This window comes from Bombina bombina, chromosome 6 (genome assembly GCF_027579735.1).
Source record: "Bombina bombina isolate aBomBom1 chromosome 6, aBomBom1.pri, whole genome shotgun sequence".
Taxonomy (NCBI): domain Eukaryota; kingdom Metazoa; phylum Chordata; class Amphibia; order Anura; family Bombinatoridae; genus Bombina; species Bombina bombina.
Genome location: NC_069504.1, coordinates 527,467,782 through 527,487,738, shown reverse-complemented (window position 1 = coordinate 527,487,738; position 19,957 = coordinate 527,467,782). Strand labels below are relative to the sequence as shown.

At 38.8% G+C, this 19,957-nt stretch overlaps 1 protein-coding gene across 2 annotated transcripts in view; it reads left to right on the top strand.

Moving 5' to 3' along the window:
• SPPL2A (signal peptide peptidase like 2A) overlaps positions 1 to 19,957 on the top strand; it is a 175,399-nt gene that overhangs the window by 49,290 nt on the left and 106,152 nt on the right. For both annotated transcript variants that reach the window (XM_053717442.1, XM_053717441.1), the window contains exon 7: positions 4,394 to 4,490. In XM_053717442.1, the coding sequence (XP_053573417.1) occupies positions 4,394 to 4,490 (97 nt within the window). The remainder of the gene's footprint in view (positions 1 to 4,393; positions 4,491 to 19,957) is intronic.

The following is a 19,957-nucleotide window of genomic DNA, read 5'->3' as shown; positions in this document are numbered from 1 at the left end:
AGGCCTGTGTTTAAGCCTGATTGCTCCCCCTTGGAGCCTTAATCTTGTTGTTAAAGTTATGCAGCAGGCTCCGTTTGAGCCTATTCATGCAGTTGATATTAAGTTGTTATCTTGAAAAGGCAGAGTTTTCAAGCTTTTGGCTCTGCAGTGTGATTCTCCTTACCTTATTTTCATGCGGATAAGGCGGTTCTTCGTACTAAGTTGGGATTTCTTCCCGAGGTAGTATCGGATTGCAATATCAATCAGGAATTTGTTGTTCCTTCATTTTGTCTTAATCCTTCATCTCAGAAGGAACGCCTGTTGTATAACCTGGATGTTTTGCATGCTCTAAAAATGTAATTTTACCTTCAAGTAACAAAAGATTTTTGTCAATCAACTGCCCTGTTCGTTGTTTTCTCTGGTAAGCGTAAGGGTCAAAAGGCCACTACTTCTTCTCTTTCTCTCTGGTTGAGAAGTGTTATACGGTTAGCTTATGAGACAACTGAACTACAGCCTCCTGAGAGAATTACGGCTCTTTTAACTAGGGCTGTCTCTTCTTCCTGGGCTTCAAAAATGAAGCTTCTGTGGAGCAAATCTGCAAGGCGGTCACATGGTCCTCATTGCATACCTTCTCCAAATTTTGTACTTTTGCCTCGGCTGATGCTTCCTTTGGGAGAAAGGTTCTTCAAGCGGTGGTGCCTTCTGTTTAGGTCCGCATGTCTTGTTCTCCCTCCCTTCCATTCTGCATCCTATAGCTTGGGTATTGGTTCCCACTAGTAATTAGAATGGATTTGTGGACTCTCCATGCCATTGGAAAGAAAACAATATTTATGCTTACCTGACAAATTTCTTTCTTTCCTGGCATGGAGAGTCCACAACCTGCCCTTAATTTGATTTAAGACAGCATTCTTTTGTATAAACCTCAGGCACCTCTATACCCTTGTGTCATCTGCTTTTTCTTCGGCCGAATGGCTGGGGTTTATGGGTAATGGGAGTGACACTTAACAGCTCTACTGAGGTGTTCTTTGCCTCCTCCTAGTGGCCAAGAGTTGAATTCCCACTAGTAATTAGAATTTGTGGACCCTCCATGCCAGGAAAGAAAGATATTTATCAGGTAAGCATACATTTTTTGTTTTTAGTTTTTTATTTAAAAAAAATAAAAGTATAATTTTTTTATTATTATTATAATAAAAACTCTCACTAAGCAGTTTTTGGGGACTAAAGTGTGCAGGTGTGGGGTACTGGGAAAAAAACGGCACTAAAAAGTGCCTTTACATTGCGGTCTATGGGGACTGTGTGTTCCCTTTAATTATATATGTATATGCTTATATACAAATATATTTATGTGTTAATATGTGTATATACACACAAACACATAAATATATATGTATATATTCATATACATTTGTAATTGCTGCGCGGCTTACCCCCTTTGCTTCCCTATAGTGAGTGCTACTCACCATGCTATCCTATACCAGCAGCTCTCTACAAAGCCATTCTCTTATTTAATCCATTTCTGGTGCCAGTTGGTAAAGCTCCATGTCTTCATACTGGTTGCCGTCATCTTGGAGCTGTGACAAAAGTTGTGCCGGCTTTTTGACAGCTGTATTGTGCACTTCACGTTAGTTTGCATAATACAGAGCGGGAGCTTTAATTTTTTTGCAGCGGCTGTATTGTTCTATATTATTATCGTGGCCTTTTTTATATATGTGATGTAACTTTTAAGCTGTGTATATAAACGGCAAAAATGTTAACCTGTCTCTCTGCATTGTGTCTGCAAATTTAAAGCACACAATGCAGCAGTGAAGAAACCGGCAACATCACTGATCCGTCAATGTTCACCACGTCTGTCACAAGGTGCTAGAATATGGGAGAAAGAAAAAGAGGTACCTAGTGTAAAAATGCAGAGCTTCACCAACTGGACCTGTACAGGGTTAAAAAAAAAAATGAGATCTGCAGGCACAAGAGAAATTGCAGTAGCATGGTAACTAGTAAACATTCTGTTGAAGCTGTGTCTAGCAGTTTAATGTCCCTTTAACTGACAGAAAATGAATATATACTAACAAAGAAGCAAAAGGAAGTTGAACTGTAGTGAAAACATTTCAGTTGAATTTGTATTTGCTTCAGATAGAATTAATATCAGTTCCAGGTGCTCCCCTGTTAAACTTGCTCCCCCCCCCCCCCGAGATCCTTTATCACATAAGAGTCTCAATTTTTTCTAAGGGAGGCAGCTCACATCTCTCTGGTACTCTCAGGTTCTGCCTCTGTTCTTAGAGAGTTCAGTCCTGCCCCTATGCGGTCTGTGAGATTATTTCACTTCAAGTTAGAAAGGTTTTGAAAATTAGGCCCTTAGTGTCATCTATAAGTAAAGGTTGCAAAGTGACTACTGGTTGAAGTTGCAGTATTGTTCAAAGCCAAAGAATATCCATGAAGCTACTGTGGACATTCTTGGTGTATTTGAGAATAATTTAAACCCTTAAAGGGACACGAAACCCCAACATTTTTCTTTCATGATTCAGACAGAGAATATAATTTCAAACAGCTTTTCAATTTACTTCTATTATCTATTTTGCTTTGTTCTCTTGATATTCTTTTGTTGAAGAAGCAGCAATGCACTACTGGGAGCTAGCTGAACACAAGATGAGCCAATGACATGGGGCATATATGTGCAGCCACCAATCGGCAGCTCTGAGCCTCCCTACGTATCTTTTTCAAGGGATACCAAGAAAATGAAGAAAATTAGATAATAGAATAGAATTGGAAAGTTGTTTAAAATTACATGTTGTACCTGAATAATGAAAGAAAAAAATGTGGGTTTCATGTACCTTTAAGTATTACCTGAAAGGTATTAGAGCACAGCATGATATCTCTATTTTTAAGGTAAGTGTTTGTCATATATATATCGTCTGCTCATAATGTTTTGTCTTCTACAAAGTTTTTTACTAAATCAGTGTTCATAAAAATGGGCTGGTAATTTATATCCCCCTGTAGTGATATTTTTCCTCTCTTGTATGTGTTAGTGTGTGTGGCTCAAATGTGTGTGTATGTATATGTGTGTATGTATGTGTATATACAGTGTGTGTGTGTGTGTGAGGAAAATTGAGAATTGCTGTTACAATTTGCAAATCCATCATTATTATTATTATTATTATATTTTTTGTCTCAAATAGTCTCCCTCTTTTACAATGTTACTGTATGGGTAGCCAGGCAGCCATATTTAGGCTGTGTTATATAAACGCTTTTTCTGGGTTTGAAGTATGTATATGTATTTTTAAAATGAGATGGGTATATGTATATACTTATATAGCTTTACAAGGATTTAAGCTATTAGATATGCATAAGTACAGGATCATAAGTTCACATGTGCATGTGTGTATGTGTGTATATATATATATATGTGTGTGTGTATGTGTGTATTTATGTGCAATGAGCATATACGCATATGTAATATATATATGTGTGTGTGTGTGTGTGTATGTGTGTATTTATGTGCAATGAGCATATAAGCATATGTAAAATATATATATATTGCTGATATAGGTATAAAAAACAGTGGTGTATAATTGCACCCTGTTAAATTTGAGTCTCACACATCCAAAGTTCTGGTGAAAATGTAGTCTCAAGCGTTAGCACTATCCTAGAGTCCGGCTGCTCTCACTGGCCTGACAGACAAATCAGGTGACATAACGAATCTGCAAAAATATGAACAAAAGAGAGCGCACAAAAGTTTTCAGAGTAAAACAGTAGCCCAATTCCCTCAAAGGAGCTACTCACAAGATCAACCCTCAAAAATGTGAGGTATGTGCAGGCAGAATGGCAAGCGGGATACACCCGAAATAGCGTCCTTAGTACAGTTTTGATATCCGCTGTATTTGTAGGTAAGTCGCTGCTGGGTTCTCCCCTCAAGCTGTTCCGTTAGGAAATATACACATTGCTTTTTTAAAACACCTCTCAGTGTAGTTGGCGTAATGACATGAAGGGAGCGTGCCTGACGCGTTTCCTGGACATGACTCTGCTTCATCAGAGGCTATAAATATATACATACACACATTTGAGCCAGCAATTCTTTAGCACAATATAATCTAAAAAGTGCATATACATACATACATGTACAGAATTTTTTTTGTTACTGGCAAGAGGTGGTGCTCTGTGCGTTACAGATGGAGAGATTTGAAGAAGTGGGATGGGGGCAGATAAACGCTCATAATTAGTTGGGCATGAAAGTCATAGTGACACTGTTTACAGTGGTAGATTTTACTTTAAAAGGATATAACAATATACAGAGTCTGATTAAATTGTCCCTGTAGAATTCATTTGATTTACTGTCCATCTGCAACTTACCATAGCACTTAGGGATGTAAATGTTTGGACTGCTCATATTCTTTTTATTAATTTTCCTTTTTTGTTTTTCTAGTATATGTCATCATATGTGTCTTTTGCTTGGCTTCGGCAATGAGTTTGTTCAACTGCCTATCTGCATTAATTCGAAAAATCCCATTTGGAAACTGCAGGTGTGTTCTTGAGTTATCTGTGTGTTCGGATAAAATAATGACATAGCATGCTGAAAAATGTGTAGCTATAAATATCTGTGCTGTCAAATTCTTTTTACATTTATGAGTGATTTTAAAAATAACCTGTTATGATCATTATACCTTGTTCTGTGGTTATGCTTCCTTATACTATTGATTTTCCTCCCATTTGACATCTGAGTTTGTGCCTGGGACCTAAACTGCAAATTGATGTGTACATGAAAGATAAACTACAAAATTAACTGAAACTGACATGCTTATAATTCTTTTTTTATATCTTGCTATTACAAAAAAACAGATTGTAAACTGCCTATAAATTGCAGTAGCTATTATTTTTTAAACTGGCATAGATGCTCCTTTCTTTGATTCTTTGTTTTTATGAGATTATTTAAAAAGTGTCATAAGTACTACAAGGGTTCTCAATGAAGATTAGGAAGTCACATTTTAACTTATAAACTGCCCTAAGCGGGGTTCTAGATATAAAGGAGAGACACATTACAAAATAATTCTGAACTAAAGCCCCCAATGATTTTGTGTGATATCTCTCCATGCTTCCGAGTTTTTAATCATAGGATCAAGTGTTTAATTTACTTTGGGTCAGGCATACATCCCTCTGCTGACAAACATATATGCAACTCAGTATTTGATTACTTTGTCTTACAGGCTAGGTGATTGCTTCACTTATAATTTTAGTGTATAATAATTTTCTCCAACATTGGTGTGTCCGGTCCACGGCGTCATCCTTACTTGTGGGAATATCTCTTCCCCAACAGGAAATGGCAAAGAGTCCCAGCAAAGCTGGCCATATAGTCCCTCCTAGGCTCCGCCCACCCCAGTCATTCTCTTTGCCGTTGCACAGGCAACATCTCCACGGAGATGGTTAAGAGTATGTGGTGTTTAGTTGTAGTTTTTTATTCTACTTTCAAGAGTTTATTTTAAAATAGTGCTGGTATGTACTATTTACTCTGAAACAGAAAAGGATGAAGATTTCTGTTTGTGAGAGGAAGATGATTTTAGCAGACAGTAACTAAAATCGATTGCTGTTTCCAAATAGGACTGTTGAGATGAAGTAACTTCAGTTGGGGGAAACAGCAGACTTTTCTGCTTAAGGTATGACTAGCCATATTTCTAACAAGACTGTGTAATGCTGGAAGGCTGTCATTTCCCCTCATGGGGACCGGTAAGCCATTTTCTTAGTTTCAAACAGAATAACAGGCTTAATATGGGCTATAAAACTGGTAGACACTTTTATGGGCTAAATCGATTGCTTTATTTGGACATTTTATTCATGTTTATGCTGATAATTCACACTTATAAACTTGGGGAACGTTTTTTAACGGCAGGCACTGTGTTAGACACCTTTCTCCAACATTGGTGTGTCCGGTCCACGGCGTCATCCTTACTTGTGGGATATTCTCTTCCCCAACAGGAAATGGCAAAGAGTCCCAGCAAAGCTGGCCATATAGTCCCTCCTAGGCTCCGCCCACCCCAGTCATTCTCTTTGCCGTTGCACAGGCAACATCTCCACGGAGATGGTTAAGAGTTTTTTTGGTGTTTTAATGTAGTTTTTATTCTTCTATCAAGTGTTTGTTATTTTAAAATAGTGCTGGTATGTACTATTTACTCTGAAACAGAAAAGGATGAAGATTTCTGTTTGTAAGAGGAAGATGATTTTAGCAGACAGTAACTAAAATCGATTGCTGTGTTTCCACATAGGACTGTTGAGATGAAGTAACTTCAGTTGGGGGAAACAGTTAGCAGACTTTTCTGCTTAAAGGATTCCAAAACTTTCCGTTTTTGGTCACTACCTGAAAATCAATTTCCAATCAATAAGGTGTACATTTATTCAACAACCTAATTTTACAGTCCAATGAACTTTAGAAACGCTATAAAATTAAATACATTTTTTTGCAGATGACGTCATTATAGCCAACCCTCTAATAGGGGGCGTGCACTACCAAACCCAATTTCCTATTTCGTGCATATCATTATGTGACAATGTAGTCACCATGCGCATGCGAGTTGCGATCCGTTGTGGCAAGCATATTTGCACATAAAAAAGTGTCCATAACAATAGTATTTGGTTCCATCAGAGTAATCGTCATAATATCCACAAAGTTTAAAATTAAGGTATGAAATTAATATGTGTTTAATTCATAATTTTTCATATTGTGCTATAAAGATTTAATGTTCGTTATTGTTAGGGTTGATTCACGCATCGCAGCGCAGCACTCAGCTCTTACCTGCGATGTGTAGCGTATTCATCAGCTATGTCTGATTTAGATACAGGGTCTTCCTGTCTGCTGTGAGTGATGTGCCGGGATATTGCGCATGCGCATAGCGTCCAAAATCGCCATTTTGATAACCTGGGTTATCATTCAGGATTAGAGTTTAGAAAACAATAGCCAGCGGTGGGTTTGGAAATAAATTGATTTTCTATATCGGATTGCTAATAAACGGTAATAATTTGACAAACAATGCTAATTACATAACTATTCAAAATAGATCGATATTTTGATTGAAGATAAGTTTTTTTTCTGGGTTTAGTGTCCCTTTAAGGTATGACTAGCCATATTTCTAACAAGACTGTGTAATGCTGGAAGGCTGTCATTTCCCCTCATGGGGACCGGTAAGCCATTTTCTTAGTCAAACATACAGAATAAAGGGCTTAATAAGGGCTAAAAAACTGGTAGACATTTTTATGGGCTAAATCGATTGCTTTATTTGGGCATATTATTCAGATTTAGGCTAACAATTGGCATTTATAATCTTGGGGAACGTTTATAAAACGGCAGGCACTGTGTTGGACACCTTTTTCAGTCAGGGGGCCTTTCTAGTTATAGACTGAGCCTCATTTTCGCGCCATTACTGCGCAGTTGTTTTTGGAGAGCAGGGCATGCAGATGCATGTGTGAGGATCTAAGAATCACTAAAAAAGCTTCTAGAAGGCGTCATTTGGTATCGTATTCCCCTCTGGGCTTGGTTGGGTCTCAGCAAAGACTATAGCTGGGACTGTATAGGGGTTAAATTTTAAAACGGCTCCGGTTCCGTTATTTTAAGGGTTAAAGCTCTGAAATTTGGTGTGCAATATTTTTAATGCTTTAAGACACCGTGGTGAAATTTTGGTAATTTTTTAACAATTCCTTCATACTTTTTCACATATTCAGTAATAAAGTGTTTTCTGTTTGAAATTTAAAGAGACAGTAACGGTTTTATTTTAAAACGTTTTTTGTGCTTTGTTGACAAGTTTAAGCCTGTTTAACATGTCTGTACCTTCAGATAAGCTATGTTCTATATGTATGAAAGCCAATGTGTCTCCCCATTTAAATTTATGTGATAATTGTGCCATAGCGTCCAAACAAAGTAAGGACAGTACTGCCACAGATAATGATATTGCCCAAGATGATTCCTCAGATGAGGGGAGTAAACATGATACTACATCATCTCCTACTGTGTCTACACCAGTTTTGCCCACGCAGGAGGCCCCTAGTACATCTAGTGCGCCAATATTTATTACCATGCAACAATTAACGGCAGTAATGGATAACTCCATAGCAAATCTTTTATCCAAAATGCCTACTTATCAGAGAAAGCGCGATTGCTCTGTTTTAAACACTGTAGAGCAAGAGGGCGCTGATGATAATTGTTCTGTCATACCCTCACACCAATCTGAAGGGGCCATGAGGGAGGTTTTGTCTGATGGAGAAATCTCAGATTCAGGAAAAATTTCTCATCAAGCTGAACCTGATGATGTGACATTTAAATTTAAATTAGAACATCTCCGCGCACTGCTTAAGGAGGTGTTATCTACTCTGGATGATTGTGACAACTTGGTCATTCCAGAGAAATTATGCAAGATGGACAAGTTCCTAGAGGTTCCGGTGCCCCCCGACGCTTTTCCTATACCCAAGCGGGTGGCGGACATAGTAAATAAGGAGTGGGAAAAGCCCGGCATACCTTTTGTTCCCCCCCCTATATTTAAGAAATTATTTCCTATGGTCGACCCCAGAAAGGACTCATGGCAGACAGTCCCCATTCGAACATCCAAATCTGGTCTCCCTCCAGCTGACGGCTTGGAGATTGAACGCTTGATTTTATCAAAGCGTGGGTTTTCAGATTCTGTTATAGATACTCTGGTTCAGGCCAGAAAACCTGTAACTAGAAAAATTTACCATAAGATATGGAAAAAATATATCTGTTGGTGTGAATCCAAAGGATTCCCATGGAATAAGATAAAAATTCCTAAGATTCTCTCCTTTCTACAAGAAGGTTTGGAGAAAGGATTATCTGCAAGTTCTCTAAAGGGACAGATCTCTGCTTTATCTGTCTTACTACACAAAAGACTGGCAGCTGTGCCAGATGTTCAAGCATTTGTTCAGGCTTTGGTTCGGATTAAACCTGTTTACAGACCTTTGACTCCTCCCTGGAGTCTAAATCTAGTTCTTTCAGTTCTTCAAGGGGTTCCGTTTGAACCTTTACATTCCATAGATATTAAGTTACTATCTTGGAAAGTTTTGTTTTTGGTTGCAATTTCTTCTACTAGAAGAGTTTCAGAGTTATCTGCTCTGCAGTGTTCTCTGCCCTATCTGGTGTTCCATGCAGATAAGGTGGTTTTGCGTACTAAGCCTGGTTTTCTTCCTAAAGTTGTTTCTAACAAAAATATTAACCAGGAGATAGTTGTACCTTCTTTGTGTCCGAAACCAGTTTCAAAGAAGGAACGTTTGTTACACAATTTGGACGTAGTCCGTGCTCTAAAATTCTATTTAGAAGCTACAAAGGATTTCAGACAAACATCTTCTCTGTTTGTCGTCTATTCTGGTAAAAGGAGAGGTCAAAAAGCGACGTCTACCTCTCTTTCCTTTTGGCTTAAAAGCATCATCCGATTGGCTTACGAGACTGCCGGACGGCAGCCTCCTGAAAGAATCACAGCTCACTCCACTAGGGCTGTGGCTTCCACATGGGCCTTTAAGAACGAGGCTTCTGTTGATCAGATATGTAAGGCAGCGACTTGGTCTTCACTGCACACTTTTGCCAAATTTTACAAATTTGATACTTTTGCTTCTTCGGAGGCTATTTTTGGGAGAAAGGTTTTGCAAGCCGTGGTGCCTTCCGTTTAGGTAACCTGATTTGCTCCCTCCCTTCATCCGTGTCCTAAAGCTTTGGTATTGGTTCCCACAAGTAAGGATGACGCCGTGGACCGGACACACCAATGTTGGAGAAAACAGAATTTATGCTTACCTGATAAATTACTTTCTCCAACGGTGTGTCCGGTCCACGGCCCGCCCTGGTTTTTTAATCAGGTCTGATGAATTATTTTCTCTAACTACAGTCACCACGGTACCATATGGTTTCTCCTATATATATTTCCTCCTGTCCGTCGGTCGAATGACTGGGGTGGGCGGAGCCTAGGAGGGACTATATGGCCAGCTTTGCTGGGACTCTTTGCCATTTCCTGTTGGGGAAGAGAATATCCCACAAGTAAGGATGACGCCGTGGACCGGACACACCGTTGGAGAAAGTAATTTATCAGGTAAGCATAAATTCTGTTTTTCCAGTCCGGGAGGGCCTTCCCAGTTGTAGGCTGAGCCTCATTTTCGCGCCATTACTGCGCAGTTGTTTTTGAGAGCAAGACATGCAGATGTATGTGTGAGGACCAGAAAGTTGTTGGAAAAGTTTCTAGAAGGCGTCATTTGGTATCGTATTCCCCTCTGGGCTTGGTAAAGTCACAGCAAAGGCTGTAGCTGGGACTGTATAGGGGTTAAATTTGTAAACGGCTCCGGTTCCGTTATTATTTTAAGGGTTAAAGCTCTGAAAATTGGTATGCAATACTCTTAAGGCTTTAAGACACTGTGGTGAAATTTTGGTAAATTTTGAACAATTCCTTCATACTTTTTCACATATTCAGTAATAAAGTGTGCTCTGTTTAAAATTTAAAGAGACAGTAACGGTTTTGTTTTAAAACGTTTTTTGTGCTTTATTGACAAGTTTAAGCCTGTTTAACATGTCTGTGCCTTCGGATAAGCTATGTTCTATATGTGTGAAAGCCAATGTGTCTCCCCACTCAAAATTGTGTGATAATTGTGCCATAGCGTCCAAACAAAGTAAGGACAGTACTGCCACAGATAATGAAATTGCCCAAGATGATTCCTCAGATGAGGGGAGTAGACATGATACTACATCATCCCCTACTGTGTCTACACCAGTTTTGCCCACGCAGGAGGCCCCTAGTACATCTAGCGCGCCAATGCTTATTACCATGCAACAATTGACGGCTGTAATGGATAACTCCATAGCAAATATTTTATCCAAAATGCCTACATATCAGAGAAAGCGCGATTGCTCTGTTTTAAACACTGAAGAGCAGGAGGGCGCTGATGATAATTGTTCTGTCATACCCTCACACCAATCTGAAGTGGCCATGAGGGAGGTTTTGTCAGATGGGGAAATTTTAGATTCAGGAAAAATTTCTCAACAAGCTGAACCTGATGTTGTGACATTTAAATTTAAATTAGAACATCTCCGCGCACTGCTTAAGGAGGTGTTATCTACTCTGGATGATTGTGACAACTTGGTCATTCCAGAGAAATTATGCAAGATGGATAAGTTTCTAGAGGTTCCGGTGCACCCCGACGCTTTTCCTATACCCAAGCGGGTGGCGGACATAGTGAATAAGGAGTGGGAGAAGCCCGGCATACCTTTCGTTCCCCCACCTATATTTAAGAAATTATTTCCTATGGTAGACCCCAGAAAGGACTTATGGCAGACAGTCCCTAAGGTCGAGGGGGGCAGTTTCTACTCTAAACAAGCGCACTACTATCCCTATCGAGGATAGTTGTGCTTTCAAAGATCCTATGGATAAAAAATTGGAAGGTTTGCTTAAAAAGATTTTTGTACAGCAGGGTTACCTTCTACAACCCATTTCGTGCATTGTTCCTGTCACTATAGCAGCGTGGTTCTGGTTCGAGGAACTAGAAAAGTCGCTCAGTAGAGAGACTCCGTATGAGGAGGTTATGGACAGAGTTCACGCACTTAAGTTGGCTAACTCTTTTATTTTAGATGCCGCTTTGCAATTAGCTAGATTAGCGGCGAAAAATTCAGGGTTTGCAATTGTGGCGCGCAGAGCGCTTTTGGCTAAAGTCTTGGTCAGCGGATGTATCATCCAAGACAAAATTGCTTAACATCCCTTTCAAAGGTAAAACTCTCTTTGGGCCAGAATTGAAAGAGATTATCTCAGACAATACTGGGGGAAAGGGCCATGCCCTTCCACAAGATAGGCCTTTCAAGGCCAAGAATAAGTCTAATTTTCGTTCCTTTCGCAATTTCAGGAACGGACCGGCCTCTAATTCTGCATCCTCTAAGCAAGAGGGTAATGCCTCACAGCCCAAACCAGCCTGGAAACCTATGCAGGGCTGGAACAAGGGTAAGCAGGCCAAGAAGCCTGCTGCTGCTAACAAAACAGCATGAAGGAGTAGCCCCCGATCCGGGACCGGATCTAGTAGGGGGCAGACTCTCTCTCTTTGCTCAGGCTTGGGCAAGAGATGTTCAGGATCCCTGGGCACTAGAAATAGTTTCTCAGGGCTATCTTCTGGAATTCAAGGAACTACCCCCAAGGGGAAGGTTCCACATGTCTCACTTATCCTTAAACCAAATAAAGAGACAGGCGTTCTTACATTGTGTAGAAGACCTGTTAAAGATGGGAGTGATACACCCTGTTCCAATGAAGGAACAAGGAATGGGATTTTACTCAAATCTGTTCGTAGTTCCCAAAAAAGAGGGAACCTTCAGACCAATTCTGGATTTAAAGATCCTAAACAAATTTCTCAGGGTACCATCGTTCAAAATGGAAACCATTCGAACGATTCTACCCACTATCCAGGCGTACCTACATATTCCTATCCACAAAGAACATCATCAGTTCCTAAGGTTCGCCTTTCTGGACAAACATTACCAGTTTGTGGCCCATCCATTCGGGTTGGCCACTGCTCCAAGGATTTTCACAAAGGTACTCAGGTCCCTTCTAGCGGTTCTAAGACCAAGGGGCATTGCAGTAGTACCGTACTTGGACGACATTCTAATACAAGCGTCGTCCCTTTCAAAAGCAAAGGCTCAAACAGACATCGTTCTGGCCTTTCTCAGATCTCACGGATGGAAGGTGAACATAGAAAAGAGTTCTCTGTCTCCGTCAACAAGAGTTCCCTTCCTGGGAACAATAATAGATTCCTTAGAAATGAGGATTTTTCTGACAGATGTCAGAAAGTCAAAACTTCAAAGCGCTTGTCAAGTTCTTCACTCTGTTCCACGTCCTTCCATAGCTCAGTGCATGGAAGTGGTAGGGTTGATGGTTGCAGCAATGGACATAGTTCCTTTTGCACGAATTCATCTAAGACCATTACAACTGTGCATGCTCAAACAGTGGAATGGGGACTATACAGACTTGGAGAAGTAGAGTAAAGTCCAGCACACAGGTGCTATCCTGCAAAGTCACAATGACCTGCTTCCAAGGTCAAGGTAATGATATCAAAAAAACAGAGAGTAGTGACAGCATGGATATTTATTCGTGAGACAGCAGGACAAACAGCAACGTTTCGAGACTTCTGTCTCTTTGTCAAGCTAATGTGTACAATAAACTAGAACACCTTATATAGCAATCTACCACCAGGTGGCGCTAAAAACACAGGTAAGAATTAACCTCTTATATACTAAATATATTTATCATATAACACATATAAATTATGTACAAAGGATACTCCATAATTTTCATTTCAATAATGTTATTCAGAGATTGACAATTGAATTTAAGAAAAAATGTACAAAATTTAAAGTGCAGTGTACAAAACTTACTCAAAAATGGTTCCCTAGATATTTACTACAATACAAAATAAAATTTATAGTACAATATTGAATTCTGAATAGATTAACAGGGGTTTTTTGAAAAATATTTTAAATTTTTAATTCTAGAATTCAAACACAGAGATAATTTCCCTATAGAAACACTGATAGATCCCAGTCCTTATTCATACCATTGGGATACATGGTACCCAATTCATGAATCCAGAATGCTTCAAGCTGTTTAAGCATTTTCTCTCTGTCCCCACCTCTACGTAATTTGGGGACATGATCAATGATCTGAAAACGAAGTTGATTTATGGCATGTTTTTTATCTAAAAAATGTTCTGCGACTGGAGCTTTAACATTTTTAGTTCTTATAGAACTTTTATGTTCTATGATTCTATCGCGTATGAGACTGACAAAGATAGTAGATTAGCCTTTGTCTCAGAATTTTCTAGTCTCAGTCCGGCAATACAAAAAATAGTGAGGAAACATTGGAATATATTGAGTGAATGTAACCCTAACATTCTAGAATTCCAGAAACCACCTATGCCGGCATACAAACGCAGCAAAAATCTCCATGATCATTTAATTAAGGCAGATATAGGATCTAGAAAAACTATAAACCAGAGATATATAACTACCAACAGATGTGGTTCATATGCATGCCTAAATTGTTCATGTTGTGGAAATTTAATTAAAGGCCCGGTGTTCCACCACCCATGTAATGGTAAAAAATATTACATTAGGGGTTACTATACCTGTAACACTGATTATGTAATTTATCTAATTAAATGTCCCTGTGGGCGGAGCTATATTGGAGAGACAACAAGGTGCATACGCGATAGAATCATAGAACATAAAAGTTCTATAAGAACTAAAAATGTTAAAGCTCCAGTCGCAGAACATTTTTTAGATAAAAAACATGCCATAAATCAACTTCGTTTTCAGATCATTGATCATGTCCACAAATTACGTAGAGGTGGGGACAGAGAGAAAATGCTTAAACAGCGTGAAGCATTCTGGATTCATGAATTGGGTACCATGTATCCCAATGGTATGAATAAGGACTGGGATCTATCAGTGTTTCTATAGGGAAATTATCTCTGTGTTTGAATTCTAGAATTTGAAAAATTAAAAATTTAAAATATTTTTCAAAAAACCCCTGTTAATCTATTCAGAATTCAATATTGTACTATAAATTTTATTTTGTATTGTAGTAAATATCTAGGGAACCATTTTTGAGTAAGTTTTGTACACTGCACTTTAAATTTTGTACATTTTTTCTTAAATTCAATTGTCAATCTCTGAATAACATTATTGAAATGATAATTATGGAGTATCCTTTGTACATAATTTATATGTGTTATATGATAAATATATTTAGTATATAAGAGGTTAATTCTTACCTGTGTTTTTAGCGCCACCTGGTGGTAGATTGCTATATAAGGTGTTCTAGTTTATTGTACACATTAGCTTGACAAAGAGACAGAAGTCTCGAAACGTTGCTGTTTGTCCTGCTGTCTCACGAATAAATATCCATGCTGTCACTACTCTCTGTTTTTTTGATATCATTACCTTGACCTTGGAAGCAGGTCATTGTGACTTTGCAGGATAGCACCTGTGTGCTGGACTTTACTCTACTTCTCCATTAGCTGTTTGCTTCCTTAAAGTCCCTGCACCAGTATTACACAGAACTGTGTGAAACAATGGAAGAGACACAAGCAGGATTCAAAACTTTTTCTTACTCAGAAATGGAAGCCTCAAGGATTACCACCCTTACCAAAGGCCAAAGAGATTTCCTACAGATGGCTCCTTCTGATACTTCAGTAAAAGAATATGAAAAGCTTGCAAAGAAAAAACTTGCATATGATTTACATGCAAGAACTTTAGCGGAATATCATCGTGTAAAAAGAATCCCACGGGGACTGCGTATGAATGCCCGCCCTACACTAATGCGGGATAATAAAGATTACTGTGATGTATTCGAGCAAATATTAAACAAATGCTCTATGGACATTATGGTACTAACAGTTGATTGCCTTAACAAAGAAATTGTACAACAACAAACAAAACTGACAGAGATGGAATCCACCATCAAACATACCTTGCCACAAGAGGAGTCAAACAAAATACTGACAGATACTACATCCAAGATTGATGATCTCAGAAAAGAGATCGAAGTACGGAAACGTACCAAATTCAGCCGAGACGAAAAAGATTATACCCAAGGTAGAGTCTATCGGTGGCGGTATGATCCGGAAGGCACCAACCGCAGAACAACTTCCGGTCGTCAGAGACGTCGCGGAGGGATATCGGCATACCATGGCAGTAGCTCGGAATCATCAGGCACATCTCCGGGGGACTCAGACGCCGACAAAGGCGTGGAGGAAAGAAACACCGCAAAAGCCAAAAAGACCACGACCAACAAAGTGAAATCAAATCTTCAACTTCGATCTCAGAAGAAAGCATAACCGTTAACAACGTGGTAAATATCTCTAAGGCTGACATTACTGTTGATGAACTTTCCGTCTTAAACAAAGGACTATCTTACTGTCCAAAGCAGAAATGTAATTTTTTTAGATTGCAAACTGATCTATTTAGATTTTTCCGTACTCTAAAATTGAAAGCATTCTTTAGTAATATCCCGTATCAAGATAAACCTAAAATGCAAAATAAAGAAAGTATTTCTATGCAGCAACTTGGTTTACGCAATAAGAGTACATTTATTCCTAATCAATTAAATCATAGTGTGGAAACCTATATAGATTTAGTTAAAAAGGATATTGAACATCTTCAACACATTACTGAAACTAATGAGCAATTTAATCATAGGAAAAATTATTTTAACAACAATTTAAAATCAGTTAATTTTAACAAAAAAGATTTTGAAACTTTGGAAGCAATAAAATCAAAAAAGGATATCATATTGAAAAGAGCCGATAAGGGTGGAGCTTTAGTTTTAATGTCTAAAACTGATTATATTAATGAAATTTACAGGCAATTAAAGGATAGTACTGTTTATAAGAAACTAACTAAAAACCCTGTATTCTCTATACAAAAAGAATTGGATCATAAATTAAATACAGCTCTTAAAAATAACTTGATAGATGCAGATCTAGTTAAGTTTCTTACAGTTAAACATCCCCACACCCCAGTGATATATGTCCTCCCCAAGATACACAAAAACCTTGAAACCCCCCCCGGTCGCCCCATCATTGCTAGCACTGACTCTGTACTTACTAATGTATCTGTTTTTTTAGACAAGATACTTAGACCTTATGTGGAACTGTCTACATCTTTCATTAAGGATACCAGTGATTTCCTCCTTAAATTGGAGACTCTAAACTTCTCTTCAAGTAAGTTTATTCTTTATAGCTTAGATGTAGACAGTTTATACACCTCCATTACACATGCCAGTGGTCTGGGAGCTGTAGAGTCAGTGCTGGCAAATGATTCTAAATTGAACAGACAGAAAGTTGACTTTTTGTTACAGTTACTTGATATGGTACTAAATTGCAATTATTTTCTTTTTGAAGACAACTTTTATATGCAGATTCAAGGTACAGCCATGGGTTCCAACGTCGCCCCAAACTACGACAACATTTTTATGAATGTATTCGAAGAAAAATTTGTTTTTTGTAATAATTGGTTTACTCTATGTGGCGCCACCTGGTGGCGCTACATAGATGATATCTTCGGGGTATGGCTGGGCGACGTTGGAACCCTAATGGCATTTGTGGCAGATTTGAATTCTGCCAGCAATCATATCAAATTTAAATTAACATGGAATGAGGAAACTATTGAATTTTTAGACACCAGAGTGATTAAGGATGGCTGCACTTTAAAAACTGATCTATTCAGGAAAAGTACTGACCGTAACAGTTTGTTACATTATGATAGTGCACATTCTCCATCCTTAATAAACTCTCTTCCTAAAAGCCAACTATTAAGAGTCAGACGTATTGTTTCTGACCCTAATATAGTAGAGGCTAGATTGGGAGATATGGGTCAAAGGTTTATTGAGCGAGGCTACCCACCAACTTTAATTAAAAAGGAAATTAGATCTATTTTGTCTACTCCTAGAGAAAGTTTGTTACAAACTATAAATAAGAGAAAGGAGACTGACAAAGATAGTAGATTAGCCTTTGTCTCAGAATTTTCTAGTCTCAGTCCGGCAATACAAAAAATAGTGAGGAAACATTGGAATATATTGAGTGAATGTAACCCTAACATTCTAGAATTCCAGAAACCACCTATGCCGGCATACAAACGCAGCAAAAATCTCCATGATCATTTAATTAAGGCAGATATAGGATCTAGAAAAACTATAAACCAGAGATATATAACTACCAACAGATGTGGTTCATATGCATGCCTAAATTGTTCATGTTGTGGAAATTTAATTAAAGGCCCGGTGTTCCACCACCCATGTAATGGTAAAAAATATTACATTAGGGGTTACTATACCTGTAACACTGATTATGTAATTTATCTAATTAAATGTCCCTGTGGGCGGAGCTATATTGGAGAGACAACAAGGTGCATACGCGATAGAATCATAGAACATAAAAGTTCTATAAGAACTAAAAATGTTAAAGCTCCAGTCGCAGAACATTTTTTAGATAAAAAACATGCCATAAATCAACTTCGTTTTCAGATCATTGATCATGTCCCCAAATTACGTAGAGGTGGGGACAGAGAGAAAATGCTTAAACAGCGTGAAGCATTCTGGATTCATGAATTGGGTACCATGTATCCCAATGGTATGAATAAGGACTGGGATCTATCAGTGTTTCTATAGGGAAATTATCTCTGTGTTTGAATTCTAGAATTTGAAAAATTAAAAATGTAAAATATTTTTCAAAAAACCCCTGTTAATCTATTCAGAATTCAATATTGTACTATAAATTTTATTTTGTATTGTAGTAAATATCTAGGGAACCATTTTTGAGTAAGTTTTGTACACTGCACTTTAAATTTTGTACATTTTTTCTTAAATTCAATTGTCAATCTCTGAATAACATTATTGAAATGATAATTATGGAGTATCCTTTGTACATAATTTATATGTGTTATATGATAAATATATTTAGTATATAAGAGGTTAATTCTTACCTATGTTTTTAGCGCCACCTGGTGGTAGATTGCTATATAAGGTGTTCTAGTTTATTGTACACATTAGCTTGACAAAGAGACAGAATTCTCGAAACGTTGCTGTTTGTCCTGCTGTCTCACGAATAAATATCCATGCTGTCACTACTCTCTGTTTTTTTGACTATACAGACTTGTCTCCAGTGATTCAAGTAGATCAGAAGACCAGAGACTCACTCCGTTGGTGGCTGACCCTGGACCATCTATCCCAGGGAATGAGCTTCCGCAGACCAGAGTGGGTCATTGTCACGACCGACGCCAGTCTAGTGGGCTGGGGCGCGGTCTGGGAATCCCTGAAAGCTCAGGGACTATGGTCTCGGGAAGAGTCTCTTCTCCCGATAAACATTCTGGAACTAAGAGCGATATTCAATGCTCTCAGGGCTTGGCCTCAGCTTGCAAAGGCCAGATTCATAAGATTCCAATCAGACAACATGACGACTGTTGCGTATATCAATCATCAGGGGGGAACAAGGAGTTCCCTAGTGATGAAAGAAGTGACCAAAATAATACAATGGGCGGAGGATCACTCCTGCCATCTATCTGCGATCCACATCCCAGGTGTGGAAAACTGGGAAGCGGATTATCTGAGTCGTCAGACTTTCCATCCGGGGGAGTGGGAACTCCACCCGGAGATCTTTGCCTAGTTGACTCAATTATGGGGCATTCCAGACATGGATCTGATGGCGTCTCGTCAGAACTTCAAGGTTCCTTGTTACGGGTCCAGATCCAGGGATCCCAAGGCGATTCTAGTGGATGCACTAGTAGCACCTTGGACTTTCAACCTAGCTTATGTGTTCCCACCGTTTCCTCTCATTCCCAGGCTGGTAGCCAGGATAAAACAGGAGAGGGCCTCTGTGATCTTGATAGCTCCTGCGTGGCCACGCAGGATTTGGTATGCAGACCTGGTGAATATGTCATCGGTTCCACCATGGAAGCTACCTTTGAGACAGGACCTTCTTGTTCAGGGTCCATTCGAACATCCAAATCTGGTCTCCCTCCAGCTGACGGCTTGGAGATTGAACGCTTGATTCTATCAAAGCGTGGGTTTTCAGATTCTGTGATAGATACTCTGGTTCAGGCCAGAAAACCGGTAACTAGAAAGATTTACCATAAAATATGGAAAAGATATATCTGTTGGTGTGAATCCAAGGGATTCCCATGGAATAAGATAAAAATTCCTAAGATTCTTTCCTTTCTGCAGGAATGTTTGGATAAAGGATTATCTGCGAGTTCTCTAAAGGGACAGATTTCTGCTTTATCTGTCTTACTACACAAACGACTGGCAGCTATGCCAGATGTTCAAGCATTTGTTCAGGCTCTGGTCAGGATCAAGCCTGTTTACAGACCTTTGACTCCTCCCTGGAGTCTAAATCTAGTTCTTTCAGTTCTTCAAGGGGTTCCGTTTGAACCTCTACATTCCATAGATATTAAGTTATTATCTTGGAAAGTTTTGTTTTTGGTTGCTAT